Below are 14,725 nucleotides of genomic sequence, written 5' to 3'. Positions count from 1 at the left end.
ATTTAAAAATAAAGTAGTTTTCCAAACTTACGTTGACTTTGAAGCTTTGTACTGAGCCATCCAAAAAGTGGACATGACAGATTATCTCTGATCGGGTTTTCTCTTTTGGTAGCTCTGATGCTCGTATGTTATTTATCCTCCCACCTAAGGCTCGTAAACGGGAGTTCATAACTATTGCTGAATAACCTATAAAACAAAAATTATGTTTAATAACAGTTCTTATAATTCTCTATGTTTGATCAATGCTTTTTCAGAGTAACCTACAACATCATGAAGACCTCACTACACCCCAAATGAACAAATGCTTGTCATAGAGAAGAATAAGTTGTAAAATTACCTTGTAAACTAGAATATAAATGCATATATATAGGGGAGCTTCCATGTTCTAACTGTCTCAAGAGAATTACAGATAATCCCACAGTGTATACTTAGATTAGGCATGGGCCACTTCCTTAGTGCAAATTGGTAAAAAATTCCAATCACCTATTATAAAGCAGGAAGATAATGTCAAGACAAGTTTTTATCATCTGTAACTAGTAAATCACTCACTCCCTTATAAATTTCCTACATATTTCTGCATTTATAGTGCAAGTTTAACCACAATAAAATAATTCCGTTTACTCTCAATTGACAAAACAGTTTTGAGTTAATGCAGATCAAGTTCTATCAAGTAACACTTTGTTTTGGGAATATATATACAAACACCATATGTAAGGCAAGCAGAAGCAACCTTAAAACATGTCAATATTTTACAGTCTAACATACATAAATTCATGAAGCCAGACGTTCATATCAGAGAAGAATATGCCACAAAGAAAAAAAAATTGTTGTTTGGGTTTCACCAAAACTCTGAAAACCAGTATCTACAAATTAAAACAAACAAACAAAATAAAAATCCCACTAATGAGAAAAAAGCCATTCATTGAAATAAGAGTTGAATTAAATACAGACCAGCCTGTAAACATTTCAAGCCTCTCTCCACTGGATCAGTTTACCAATTAACATCACAGTGTTTAAAGCCAGTTGGCAAGCAAAGAAGAGGATAGTTTTCCAGGTTAATTACCATACCAATTACCAAATCATACCTCACTTATTAGGGGCCAGCTACAAAGAGTCTTGCATAATATGAGTGTTTCCTAGACTGCTGGCCAAGCTAGATAGGTCCAATATCAGGACTATTTTGCAATCTCCCTATATTTGTGTATCTGCCTTAAAACACAGGCTGGCTTTTCTTTTAAGCACCTAAAGAAATGGAATGATTTAGGGGGGGGAAAAATCACTTCAAATACTGAAGAATTGCATCTATGACACATCACTACAAAAGGCAAACATGAAAAGCATGAAAAGCCATGAGATGCAAAATTGTATAAAGCAGGGTTTGGGGGGTTGCAAAGGCAACAAAGCATCACAGTCATCCATATTCACACAACTATGTGTAATGTATACTCAGAAGCAGCTAAGACAATTGCCTTCTCACAGACAGCTCAGAATTCAGACACACATAAGCATTCAACACTTTCAACAATACTCTCATAGGATGTTTTTTTGTCAGCCAATTGATAGCTAGCTATTGTATATTTTCTAAAATCAGAGCTGTAAGCTGTCAAGACATTTATTTAGTCAGCATTTTGCATTTTTTCTTAGGAGAAGGTGTGGTTTGGGGTTTTAGGTGTTTGTTTGCTTCGTTTTTTTTCTTTGTTTTTTTTTTTTTTAAAGGAGGGGATAAAAAGGAAGGGGTAATATTTAGGAGAATTATGAACAGTATTTCCGTATCAACCACCATACACTTCCATTGCTTTGCAATTTTTCTTGATATACAGTCTGCAGTTAGTCATAGTATGTTAATTTCTAATTTTAGTATCCAGGAAATGGGCTTTCTAATTCAGGAGTGGTTGCTGCTAGAGTGGCCAATTTGCATTGGGTTCACAAACGAAAACTTGTAATTCCTTGATTTTTACAATTTTATATAAAATCACACCTGCAACACAGAGTTCATGGTTTGTGTTTAAGGCAAGCAAAGAGTCTCAGCTGAGGCTGTCCTTGAGAGCCAGCTGACCATGGAAACTGCTGAGACAGGGATAAATGGCTGAGTGTTTGGATGTCACCACCATCAGTCAACCAGAGCTCAAGGGGCCTAATCAAACCCCAGGAAACCACCATCCACTGGGAATCCTGAGCAGAGAAAGCCATACCTTGTACTTGTCACCTACATGGTCTTTAGCCTGACTCTGCAGCAAGTAAGCTCCTAAGGGAGGGAGCTATGTTACAGGTGTCATACCACAGGCACCTGCCTACACCATTTTCCACATCCCACCTTAATGTGCCGTAAGCTCAGTAACTCTATAAGGAAACAATTCATAGACAATTTCATAAGGAAAATTCATAGCCTAAAGGGCAAGGGAAGGAGAACAGGATGGAGGTAAGCAGATGAATTGTTAGCACCTGCTCTACAACTTTTCATCTATACATAACCTGTGTTTAAAGCTGTATTTTAAATAGGGCCAGATGACTGAAATGGCTTATCGACCCCAGTGCAGTATAAAGGGGCACATGGAAGTACATGAAGCAGTCTGCAATGGCAACTGCTTTTGGGATAGGCAGTGGGGTCACTGAGATCTCTGGCAAGACCGGAAGCCAGCTCTTAAGCACCAGCAATCAGCCTCCAGCCCTGAGCAACCAGGACCAGCCATTACATGCAAATCTCAGTTCCTGCTTTGTAGCCTCAGGCAAGAAGCTGATGCACAAATGAAACCAACAAAAAAACCTGTAAGACAAATTTGAACATTATCAACAAGTCAATACTTTCCCTAAAATAAACATGTCAAATATACAAAGCTGAGAGATATATTTTAATTAAGCAAACAAAAAAACGACCCCAAAACACAGTTATTTTCACCCTAAGGTATAAAACAAATGTGGAATTCTATCCCATAATGAAATCATGCAATAGGCTTACAGGAGAAACAAATACAGCTACAGACAGAAGTTAATGTTTTCCAAGTACATTAAACACATTTCTGGACAAGGTTGGTTATGCATGCCTTCTCCTACTGTAACACTGCAGTCAAGCAGAACAAAAATAACATGTTTTCCTCATCTTTTGTATTGAAGACTGACTTTTAAAAATACTTTTTCCATACCAGCATTTAATTTCTTTCCAACTTGCTTGGAAATTGTTCTTAAAAAAAACATAAGACCTGATTCTCAGTATAACTACTATTAACTTCTTTCTCACCATGGAATTAAATCAAGGGAAGATTTGCTGAGTATATACTCAAGGACCTTCTACTTATAATCACATTATGCATAACTGTGAATGGTCTGTTTTGCTTTGTGCCTTGTTTACTTTTTGTTTTGTTGTGGGGTTTTTTTGTCATTTTGTTTTGTTTTGTTTTTAATAAATCATTTATTACCTTCATTTCACTGGGTAAATGAGGATAATTTACTCCTGCAAGTGTGTACACTCATGCTTTTTCCTAGAAGGGTACTACTTTAAGTATTCCCAAGAGTTTCTTTGTAGTCTTGACTGAGAATATAGTATAGTTGCATGTTGGCTTCTCAAAAATCATAAATATTACAGAATCCGTGGGAACATCATTTATGAAAGGGTAGTGCTTCTTCCATTTTATGAGTGACCATCCCTGACAATGAAAGGCAAAACTGCAGCAGTAAAGACATGGTCAGGTCTTGTATGTCCTTTCAACAGGAGTTACATTTCATGGTTATCTGTTCCTTCACTTAAATATAACAAATAAATTAAATAGGAGTAGAAAGAGGTATAACAAATTAAACATGTCTTTCTAACAATATATAATCCTAAAACAACCAATAAAAGTGCTCTCTAGCATGCATCAGCCCAGGTAGCTAAAAATTACTCACCTCAAGGTCATATCTATCAACAGTGCACTTTAATGGAGATTAAATTATTTAATCAGATTTTCCAAAAAGAAGAATTAAGTTTAACTCAATACCTATTGAAACCAGCTTCTGCTTTCCCCTTCTGCAGAGGAAATGCTTCATCTTTTCTACATTCCCAATGAGAAACTACATGTTTTGCCACTAATATAAAATTCAACTCTTCTATTTCACAGGAAAATCCTATGGCATATTTACCACAAAGCATTATTTGCAAGTTTCCATACAAATTATTGGGTATTACTAAAGTAACAACTGAAGTAAAAGATAAAGTTCATTTTAAGCAGCGTGTGCAAGTCACCACTTGCTCCTTATCTGTAGTTATTTCCCCACAAAGTTCTCCTGTAAGTTACATAGAAAGTAAATGTGGAAGCCAGAAGCTTCACACCATGACGAATTTTACATCACTTGAAAAAACAAAATCAATTAAATATAAATAGAGAATAATCATGAAAGCCTTAGATGATTAAGCATTACAGCTTATGGTGTAAAAATACTTCCAAACTGAGTTACAAAGAATAAAAGACTTGTTGTAGCAGTCTTACTCAGAATAAGAATAAAGGTTAATATCTACATCGAAAGTCTGTGCATGTGTGTAGACACACATGCAAACGCCAAAGCAGTAGCTGCAAGTTTTCAAACTATCACTTTCAGGACAGAAAGCAATATTATTACAATAAAAGCTCACCACCCTAAAGTTAAAAATGAAGATGAAAAAAATTAAAGATTTGGCTTTCTTATACTTGCTTCCAGTGGCTGACACCTGTGATATTTTCAAGCACACCAGAATTATGTCATATAAGTAACCAATAGGTCTTGCAAAGCATTCTGACAATGCTATCAAAAATTGCACCAACAAAGCTTAAATCATTTTAGTTATTAAGTTTCCCAGAAAAATAGAACCTATGGGTAGAGATTCGTTACAGAAAATAAGTCCATATAAGCAAAAACATAGGCATTTAAAAGTTCTATCCTAAACAAGTATAACACATATTGCCAGCCCAATATTTACCAGAACTAGTACAGAACTGAGCAAAGAAAAAACATTCTTCCATAGTCCAATATAATTATACCTCTTCTTCATCTAACAGCCCTTAACGCTGGAGTTCACCCACAAATAATCCTTCAGGGCAGACTGCATACATGATCATACCTCTATTTGTTTATTTAGAATGTACTTGAAAGCATTTTAGTTTCAATGAGGGTAGTTACAAGGAAAAGAGACTGGTTTTAAACACAAAAACCAAACCACCAGTAATTTTGAATACTCTTTCCTCTTCTAACCTCCATAAAAGTGGAACTTAACTTTTTATTTCACTTTTAAAAGCCAATAAGTAAGTAGAGAAACTGGATTTGTTCTCCTGTCTAGAAATAAGGTACCTACCAACAGTAGTCATTGCCTCTTAGAAGTGAATCCAATATATGCAGTTGAATAAATTAAAAAAAAATCCTCACACCACTACAAGAGGTTAGGTGCTTAATTAGTGCAGAAAATGGAGTTATTAAGTGGTTTGCAAGCCTTCCCTGCATTTCATTTAGCTTTTCCTTATAACACATCTCTGGTAAACTCATACTGCTCAGTGCTTTCATGAGAAATCCAACTATTTTGAACTCTGGATTCAGCAAGACCACACATGAATGTCAAAGCTGGATAGCAAGAGATGGGTGGGAGAAGAAATAAACCTGAGTTTTAGTTTTAGAATTATACCGTATCCTGACTGACATGTCCCAGAGATCCCACTAAATCAATAACATACTGAAGTATGTGTGAGCAGCAGCAATATCTGTTGCAGAGAAGACATGCAACACAGTATTCTTATTTCAGTTCTGCTGTGTGGTACCTACATATACTCACGCAGCTGGACTGGGGACAATATTTCTGTTGGGGATTACCCAGTGTCTCAGTGGATGGCAAAGAGGGACTTGATGATAGACTCAGTGTTCTTGAAGTACAGTACAGGCGTAACAGAAAAGGCTTTACCCTCTTCAGACCATTAATTATACATTAATATTGTTAAGTTACAGAAAGCAGAGCTGCACTTACAGTGACAGAATAAAAACTCTAAGGGCATGAATTATCCTTAAAAAAAAAGGAGTATTTATGTCAAATGTTTTGTTCGTATATATATTACATATATATTCATTACAAGAGAAGCTTTAGAGACAAAGACTACACTTGAACTTCTCTGAGATCCTTTTTCCTCTTCCCCCTTCCCTTTTGAAAAAGATTTGCATTACCTGCATCCTACAGATTTTTACTTGTTAAGTCTTAAAATGTGCACAGCTTCAGGCATCCCAACAGTTCTTGCTGTTAAAACTGAAGACATAGACTTCATGGCAATAAAGCAGGGCAAGCTACCATTACAGGTTAATGAAGATTATTTGACCAAAACAATTATATTATTTACAGAGTAATAGCCTTTACATGTGAGGGAGAGGGGTTGAGGGGGAAGAATCATCCCAGCCTTTCAGCAACATGTTCAGTAGCATATAGACTGGTTGTCTGAAAACTTAATCTTGAAATCAGACAACCTAAAGGTAATTCAATTCTAGAAGAGCTTATTGGTAGAAAAACAATACTGACCATCAATTTCAATACTTGGGTTCTTAACATCCTTTATTCTAACTTCTGAGGCAAATATTTTGGTCATATTTGCAAAGGATCAAACCAGATTGTATGAATGACTCTTTTTAACTTCAAAGGTGTGAATCTGGTCATGCTAACTTCACAGATGTTGCTTTACATACATAGAACTAAACCAAAGTACAGAGATATCTACTGCATGAGGAATAAGTAAGATCAGAAGAAAAATAGTGGGAGGAAAAGGCGTCTCAAGATCCCTGCTCCCCACACTGTTCAAGTGCTATAAAATACAGATGAGAATGAGACACACTTGTAATGCTTTCAAATTTTCTGCAGTCTTTATTGCTCATGTCAGAGACCTTTATGATGTTTATTTAAAAAAAACCTACTAATATTTATAAAATAACACCTTCAGTCAGTGTATTGAGAGCAGTAAACGGCTCATTGCTCCATTTCCTGCACCATGCCAATTGAATAATTCAGGAACTCTGTGGTTCCTCTATCACCTGCCTCAGCTTTAAACAGTACAATAGCACAAAAGACAACCACCTCACTGAAAATGCAAGGTCTGTCACTACTTTATTTTTGTAAATAATGCCTTTTGGAGGCTGCAAACAGTGTTGCATGAACTCAACATTAAAACTGCAGAGGGAAAACTGAAGTTCACCTTCCTCGACTTGGTAGTGTCTCACACTATCAACACTGAAGAGCAGAAGAACATGAACACTGAGCCAAAATGGAAGCTGAGCACTGCAGAGCCCAGCTACCAACATTTCCCATTAATATATTAGTTTATATAGAATAATTTATGCCTTCAAATTTTCAAAACCAAGTAAGTAATCTTTCACCACTGAAATTTATGAAGACAAGCTACTAAAATATTCAGAAACCTCAGTTATCAAATTAATCACCATAACAAAATTGAAATACAAAAAGTTCTCATATTCTATTTGCAGGCAATAAACTGTATGTCATGAAACTTATGTATGACAGATAAGAACCATTGTGTCAATTTTACTGCCAAGTAAAGCTGTGCTAATTAAACAGAATTTTAATCATCTGCATAATAGATTCAGGAAGGGATTTAGAAAAATAATCAAAGCTCTATAAAGTAAAATGCATATCCGAAACATGCTTCTAGAGGGAAATTCTACTTTTCTATTATATCCATAGTATGGTACTAATCAAACAGTCTAGAAACTACCTGTGCTACTTCTACTGGTTTTTAAAACAGAAAAAAAACCACCTTAAAGTAAAACAGGGATTACTCACACAAATGTCACACTATTCACTATGCTTGCAGGTCAATATTAATCTCTACCTCCTACAGGGTAAAATAAATAACTATAAATTTCACTTTTGAGAATGTTGCTGAGAATGTCAGAAAAGCATCAAGTCCCCATATAACGTTCCCTATGTGAGACATGTTGTTTTCTGATAGTAATTTTGAACTGTTGTCCTCTACCTATGAGTTTAAAGACTACTGATCTATGTTGAAACATTTCATTTAACAATGTAGTATGATGGCCTATAAAAAATAATCATGACTTGCAGACAATAATGCCTCTTATAAGTACAGGCATGTTAAAAAATCCACTAGCTTTCCCAAACAAGCTTCTCTTCATATCTCAAATGCATGTTCAAAGTAATTTTTTCATCTACATATTAACGAGTCAAACAAAAGACCTGTTTCTATAATTTTTGCCTCCTATTAACACAGTACATTTTGTACGTAAAAGCTACAGTTACCTAAGATTTCAGTCTTTTCAACAGGACTGATGTCATCATACCTCACACTTCATTCTCTTTCTTCAGAGCAAATGAAGTTCAAGCTGTTTTTTAAAGAGCAGGAAAGCAGCAAATTGTAGACAGAAGAGATTATAGACTCAATACAAGGCTGTGAATCCTAATGTTCATATTCTATTTCTGATGTTGCCCCTAATGGCATTTTGTGAACCAGTCGCTTTCCTCCTCCCCAAATTAAACACAGATCATTACCAAAACAATTGCCAAAGCATACTTTTTAAAAGCTTGAAAAAGCAGGTAGTGTGTGGTAGGTAACTGGTTTATGAATAAACTTCAGAACTAAATGGAGCTTAAATCTGTCAGCAGATAGATGCTGCTGGCAGTGGTGACTGCCATCTGTTGCTGAGGCAGGAAAAGAAGAGCAAACACCTTATCATGGCTCTGAGAGTATTAATGCCACAGAAAGCTAACTCCACTTTTAAATAGGACAAATTCCACACAAATTTTGGTGCTGGATTGTTACTAAACTTGAAAAATAGCCTGAAATTAGAGATATCTGAGGTTTCCTTCCTGTGTGAGGACAGTTGAGTAGTGGATCAAGACTTGCCACTGTTACCTGGTGTTTTCCATTGGTGGGCATTACTCAATCTGCTTCTGAATAGAGGACTGTGCCAATCAAACTTGGGAAGAAAGTTTCATCACTGGCAGCAAAAAAACTCAGTCCACAATTTTTGGAAGAAACCATTCCAGATCTCAAAATAAAGCCTATTTTGTAAGTTGCGTTAATGAAAAAAAAACACTCTTCAGAATTATTATGAATTATCTTTCTGCACCCAGACTTTCTTTTAGACCTTAAAGCTTCAAACTTCATGTAAGCGTTGTCTATAAATTCATGCATCATCTATTTTATAATCCATGTGTTGACATGAGCTTTTAAAATATATTCCTTCAAGCATGACAGAGAACTTCTGCTATAAAACTTACGGCTTCAAAAGGTCCACAAAGGGATCTGGAACACGGGGAAGTTGTGGATGTCCCATCTCTGGAAGTGTTCAGGGCCAGGTTGGATGAGGTTTTGAGCAACCTGGTGTAGTGAAACATATCCCCACCCATGACAGAAGGGTTGGAACTAGGTGATCTTTAAGGTCCCTTCCAATCCAAGTCATTCTATGATAATTTCTAAGTCTTCAAGAAGAAAAAGCAAACAGACACTGCGAAAAGCCAGCTTGGGAATGCCTGCACTTTGAAAACAATTGCCATGGATGAACAGTTTTCTGTTTTTCTTCCCTATCCGTCTTCATTTCATCTTCTTCCCCATCTATGAACAGCTGACAAATTTGTATTTTAACCTTACCAAAGCACACCTCTTTCTTCCCTTTTCAGTTTGTTGCACAGACTTCAAAACATCTAGTATCACAAGATTTTTTTTATCAATGAGATCAAACTGTTCTCCAGGACCTGCAGTAGCACTGACTGCATACAGGTAGCAGAACTCCTCCTCCTCCTGCACAAAGACAATAGGCAAACAAAAAAATAGCAACACTGCCACCCAAACTGGCTAGACATTTTTCCAATTCCTGCGCATGCTTGAGTGTCCTCACTTTAAAAGAAGAAAGCAATTCCTGCACACAGTGAAGGAAAAACAGAATAAACATGCTACAAGACAGTCCTAGCTTGCAAACAATTTGTGCTTTCTGTGTTTCCATCAGTATTTAAACAGTGTATGTTTCAGACCAGCAAAATGTAAACATTTACATCTTTACATCCCTGTTACGCAATTTTTTCATCATCCTAAAAGACTAACATGCTCCCTGTGACCATGGTGTACCACACCAGAAGATAACCACTTCAAAAAGCTTTCATCTATAAGACAGACACTCCCACATCTTCCCTCCACCATAAATGCAGTGGCAGCTATCTTTTCGTCAGCTCTTTCTTTTCAGTAGAATATTTCACGTAAGCCCCCAAACCGCCTAAAAGCAGCTGCTCAGTTGGCATTCAATGCAGCTGCGGTGCCAAGCTCAGCCACAAGCTGCAGCCTGGCTGGACAGCCATGTCCCTGGCAGCACAGACACCTCCCTGGACAAGAGCAAGCAGAGCATTCTTCCACCATCACAGGGTGGGTGAGAATATTGGGCCAACTTTTAGACAAACACCTGCCAAACCTTCTGCCACGAAGCCACCAAAGAGATACGCTTCCTTTTCTCAGTCATGTGAGCTTTTAATTCACAGAGGTGAGGCTGCCTATTCCAGCTGTTACAAATGAGGTGAACAAGCACTGGTGCTGTTCTGGCAGCTGGTGTACAACACAAAAGGGAACACACTGGGAAGCTAGAAACCTGATGCCAGTGAAGATGATACCCATCAGGAGGTCAAGGGAAGGAGAGGAGTGAGCAGAAGCCGTGCAAGCCGCAGCTGGAGTTTGGGGGAGTAAAATGGAGTGGGGTAGAGTGTGATTCTGTAAAGGAGCCTGGTAAAGAACTGCTCTTGAGTGAAGTACTCATTTGGGTTTGGAGGGGGGGGATGGGTGGGAAAAGGTGGGGAAGGGGGTGTTGTTTTGTTCTAGGTTTTTTGGTGTTCTGTTGGTTTTGTTGTTTCTTCTCCAACTCTCCTACTGACATACAGTGCCTTCACAAATAATTTAAGCCCACTTAGATCATATTTGTTCATTTTAAACACAGCTATCCAACAAATGAGCACTTGTAACAAAGCCTCCTGCTGCTATTTGAAGTAATACAAGTCTCTTCAACCCCTTATTTACAAGGTTGTTGAAGCTCTCATGCACAGCCAGGCTCACATAATTTACAGAATTAAATCACCTCATTGTTTGAGAATGCATACTTATTATCAACTTATGTATCAACTGCTGCTATTTTTCAGAGTTTGTAACTCAGAAGCTAGTTTAGTTTTTAAGTTTCAAATCACTTAATGCACAAAATAATGCCAAGCATTTTTAAACACCAAATTTCGCCAAGTAGATCTGACATTCCCCAATCCTTCCTTTTTCAGCTTTTGTATTCCTGGCTGGCAGGTACAATATTTATGTACTTCCCACAAAGCAATCTTAGCATGCTGTGGCAACCGATTACAGAGGAATGCAGGCACTAGGCCAGCATTGCTGGTTTATACTGAAGCAGGAGCAAAAAAGGGAGAGCTCTGCTTATAGTGCTGAGATCTGGTATCTCTCCCCCAGTTTCCCCACTGTTCAGCACTTTTGCAGGGCAGTGATAATGGGCAATATCTCCCAGTAGGAAAATTCCTCAAAACTTAACATGGAAGAGCTGGGAGTCGTAAAGAGGGAGTTGACTGCAGTACCTTATCAAGTTGGAGCTATGATCACAGAACAGCTGGAATGAAAAATAGGACAGAGGACAGCAGTCCACAACCACTAACGCTTTCTTTCCTTCATGTTTCTTTCTCAACCCCGCAATACACCGGAAGTGTATTTTAAAGGAAAAGCATCAAAACCAGGACTACTTGAAAACACAATACTGTATTTCTGGTTTTGCATAAGACTAGTCGATTGACCAAATTTAAGCAACACAGCAAATCAGTGACAAAACAGCCCTTTTTTTCCTGGAAAGAACTGACTTTCGTGAGAACTTTAAAGGAGAAATTAATTTGAAATTGATTCTTCAATGTCATCAAGCTTATTTTACCTTAGTAACTGAATAAAGTAGATTAACAACTTGATTTTGAATGTTATTAGCTAAACCTTTACATAGATGTCTAATATTTAAGCTTATGTAATCAGTAACAAAGGTAATGACCCCTATTCCAGATTGCCTACCCTAAATTACACCTAAATAAAAATACTCAGCTTAGTTTATTTAATCTTAATTGCTTTCCTAGTGCAAAATGTACCTTGTCATGACCAGGTATGTGTTCTGCTTGCCCACAAGAGCTTTCTGAATGTGACATCAATATTTACACATGCTGAATGCTCTCAACCCCCACCTGATCTTTGGAATCAAAGTACAAATTCTGGCCTACACCACATACACTGTCCTACTAGTACTAAAACTTAGAATTTCACCTAAGCAAGTTTGTTCCTTGCAAAAATAGGACAGGGGTTCAGTTTCAGCATATACTGGGAATTAACTGCCAAAGCTAGCCAAAACTTCACCAAAATTGATAAACAATTGAAATAACCTTCAACCAGGTTAAATTCATGCAGCAGCATACAGTACCCCTTTTGAAACAATATGACATGAACAGAATTCTTTCAAAGAATTAAATTTTCAAGACTAGACAGAATAAGTGGTAGAAGAGTTTTGTTGGGTACTGAATGCAATGATAGCCTGGCTGCCTACCCTGAGCCAGCAAACACAAAGCAGCCAAAGTAAATCACAGCAGCATGTTTGGAAGGGAAGTCTGAGAGAACTTCACAGCAGAGCTCTGGCTGGGAAGCAGTTCAAAACCTTGAGGAAAAAATCACAAAGAGAATGCCTCCTAGTTCATTTCTTATTGCATTCATGAAGAAAGGACTCCCCTTTCCATAAATTTCAAAAGCATTGTATCAGATAATATTCAAATGTAAAAATAAATCAGAACTGATAAGGCTAATTGAATCAGCAATTAATGCAGGCTCTGAAGAACATAGGGGGTTTCAAGGAGAATAAGCAGAAGATCAAACATGAAAACAAGTACTGGATGAATAAAAGCAAACTGTAACAAGAGTATGACAACAATGCAGAGACTAGAGGATGAAAAAATTAGATAAGGTAATGGAGGAGAGTTATCTGGTATCTTTAAAACAATTAATGAATTTCATTCCTAAGGAACTAGATCAGTGCCAGGCAAAAAAGTAAAAAGTATTTAGGACCTCTACAAATTCCTATTAGCACCAATAAAAAAAAAAAAGTGGAGGGGCTAGACTGTCAATTACCATGGCTTTGGGGTTTTTTGTTTGTTTGTTTGTTTTGGTAGTTTTGGAGTTTTTTGGGTCAAGTGAGTGGAGGGGGGGTTGATTTTTTTAAATGCCCTTTGAAGTTTCAGTATCTCTTGTGGGTTTCCCTTCATAAATGTTAGACAGCATGATTTCATGCTGAGTCTGAAGTGTTTCCTTGACAGCACTGCTTTTTAGTCCCAGCCAGTCTGGAACAATGTTATCTACACAGCTGGGTGAGGAGTTGGATGCATCTCATTCAACTGTCTGGCATTCTCTTACTGCTGAATTTGTCACCTTTTTCTCCAGCATAACTCAAACACTTAATGTATAGACAGCTAACAGTGACCACTACACACATTAATTTCTCTGCTGGACACGCACTACTACCCCTAAATACAGGTCTTAACTTCTTGTTTTATAAAAAGATAAAGGTTTGACCTGCCACAGTGTAAAATATTTTGCCATCATTCACTTTCAACGCTTGCAGGCCAACTCCTCAGGTCCATGTTATTATTCAAAATGCAGGCTGGCTACTTTCCTCTGGTTTTCACCCACGCAAACCTCAAAAAGTGGACCACAAACTAGGCTTGAAAGCGGAGTTAGGAAGAGAACTCTGGCAGTGCTGGACACTCCCCTGCCCCCGCTCCCCAAAAGAGTGGCTCCAGTGGCCCCAAACCCTAGAACACCTCTGCCTACACTGCTGCCACAGTGCAACACTGTCAGACTACTCCATGCTGCTGCCACTAAATGTGAACACGGATGTTCAAGCAACTCATTAACCAAGAGGCCATAACTCCGCATCAGGGCCCGAGCAGCAGGCTCATGAACAACGCCAAGAGATGGTGTTTCCCGAGCACCTGCAAGGTGCTAACACAGCAGGTTCACTGCCTCATCACCCAGAACAAACTCCAGGCGAAGCCTGTGGGCTGCCTGCCTTGAGGAAATGGACTCATTGCTGCTAGCAGGCATTTCAAACCACCAACTCCTTTATTTTAGGGCTAGTCTATTTGAGGATCTTTCCCCCCTTCTTTCCCTGGGCTGTCAAGGAAAGCTGTTGGCTAAATAATTATATTTGTAACTGTGCAAATAGTAGTTAATTATAAATCTAGCTATCCATACAGAAAGGTTGCAGCACACCAGTGCCTGAAGTAGTGCTACCTGTTTGAACATGGTCTGTGACAGTTGCAATTATGCTAAGGAGTCACAGAAGAAAAGAAACATCTACATCAAACATCTCTTCTTGCAGGCAAGCACAATAGAAGCACCTTGCTCTCCACTGCAAGAACACGGCCTAAAATAGTTAAGTGCCAGGGGAAAAAAAAGGTAGTGTTAATCTAAACACAAAGAAAAATAAAGATATTAAATAATTTAAACAAGCAAACAAAAATCAATAGCAACACCAGGTAAAAAAATAGAAAGTTTTCACGTGGAGAAATGCTGACCTTGTAACTGGGTTTTTCCCTGCTGAAATGCTTTTATTATATTAGCTAAGACAACTGTCATGGTTTCCCCTTAATGAAAGAGGACAAAAAAAAAAAGAGCCTGAGAGCAACAGCCAAAATCAGACGTAAGGGAGAAGGAGTCATTAT

At 37.8% G+C, this 14,725-nt stretch overlaps 1 protein-coding gene across 4 annotated transcripts in view; it reads right to left on the bottom strand.

The window, feature by feature from the left end:
• PTPN3 (protein tyrosine phosphatase non-receptor type 3) overlaps positions 1-14,725 on the bottom strand; it is a 163,757-nt gene that overhangs the window by 95,185 nt on the left and 53,847 nt on the right. For all 4 annotated transcript variants that reach the window (XM_064659957.1, XM_064659941.1, XM_064659942.1 and 1 more), the window contains exon 2: positions 32-186. In XM_064659957.1, the coding sequence (XP_064516027.1) occupies positions 32-186 (155 nt within the window). The remainder of the gene's footprint in view (positions 1-31; positions 187-14,725) is intronic.

The sequence above is a fragment of the Pseudopipra pipra genome, chromosome 1 (assembly GCF_036250125.1).
Source record: "Pseudopipra pipra isolate bDixPip1 chromosome 1, bDixPip1.hap1, whole genome shotgun sequence".
Taxonomy (NCBI): Eukaryota; Metazoa; Chordata; class Aves; order Passeriformes; family Pipridae; genus Pseudopipra; species Pseudopipra pipra.
Note: the sequence above shows the minus strand (reverse complement) of the source record. Positions and strands in the feature narration are given on the sequence as shown.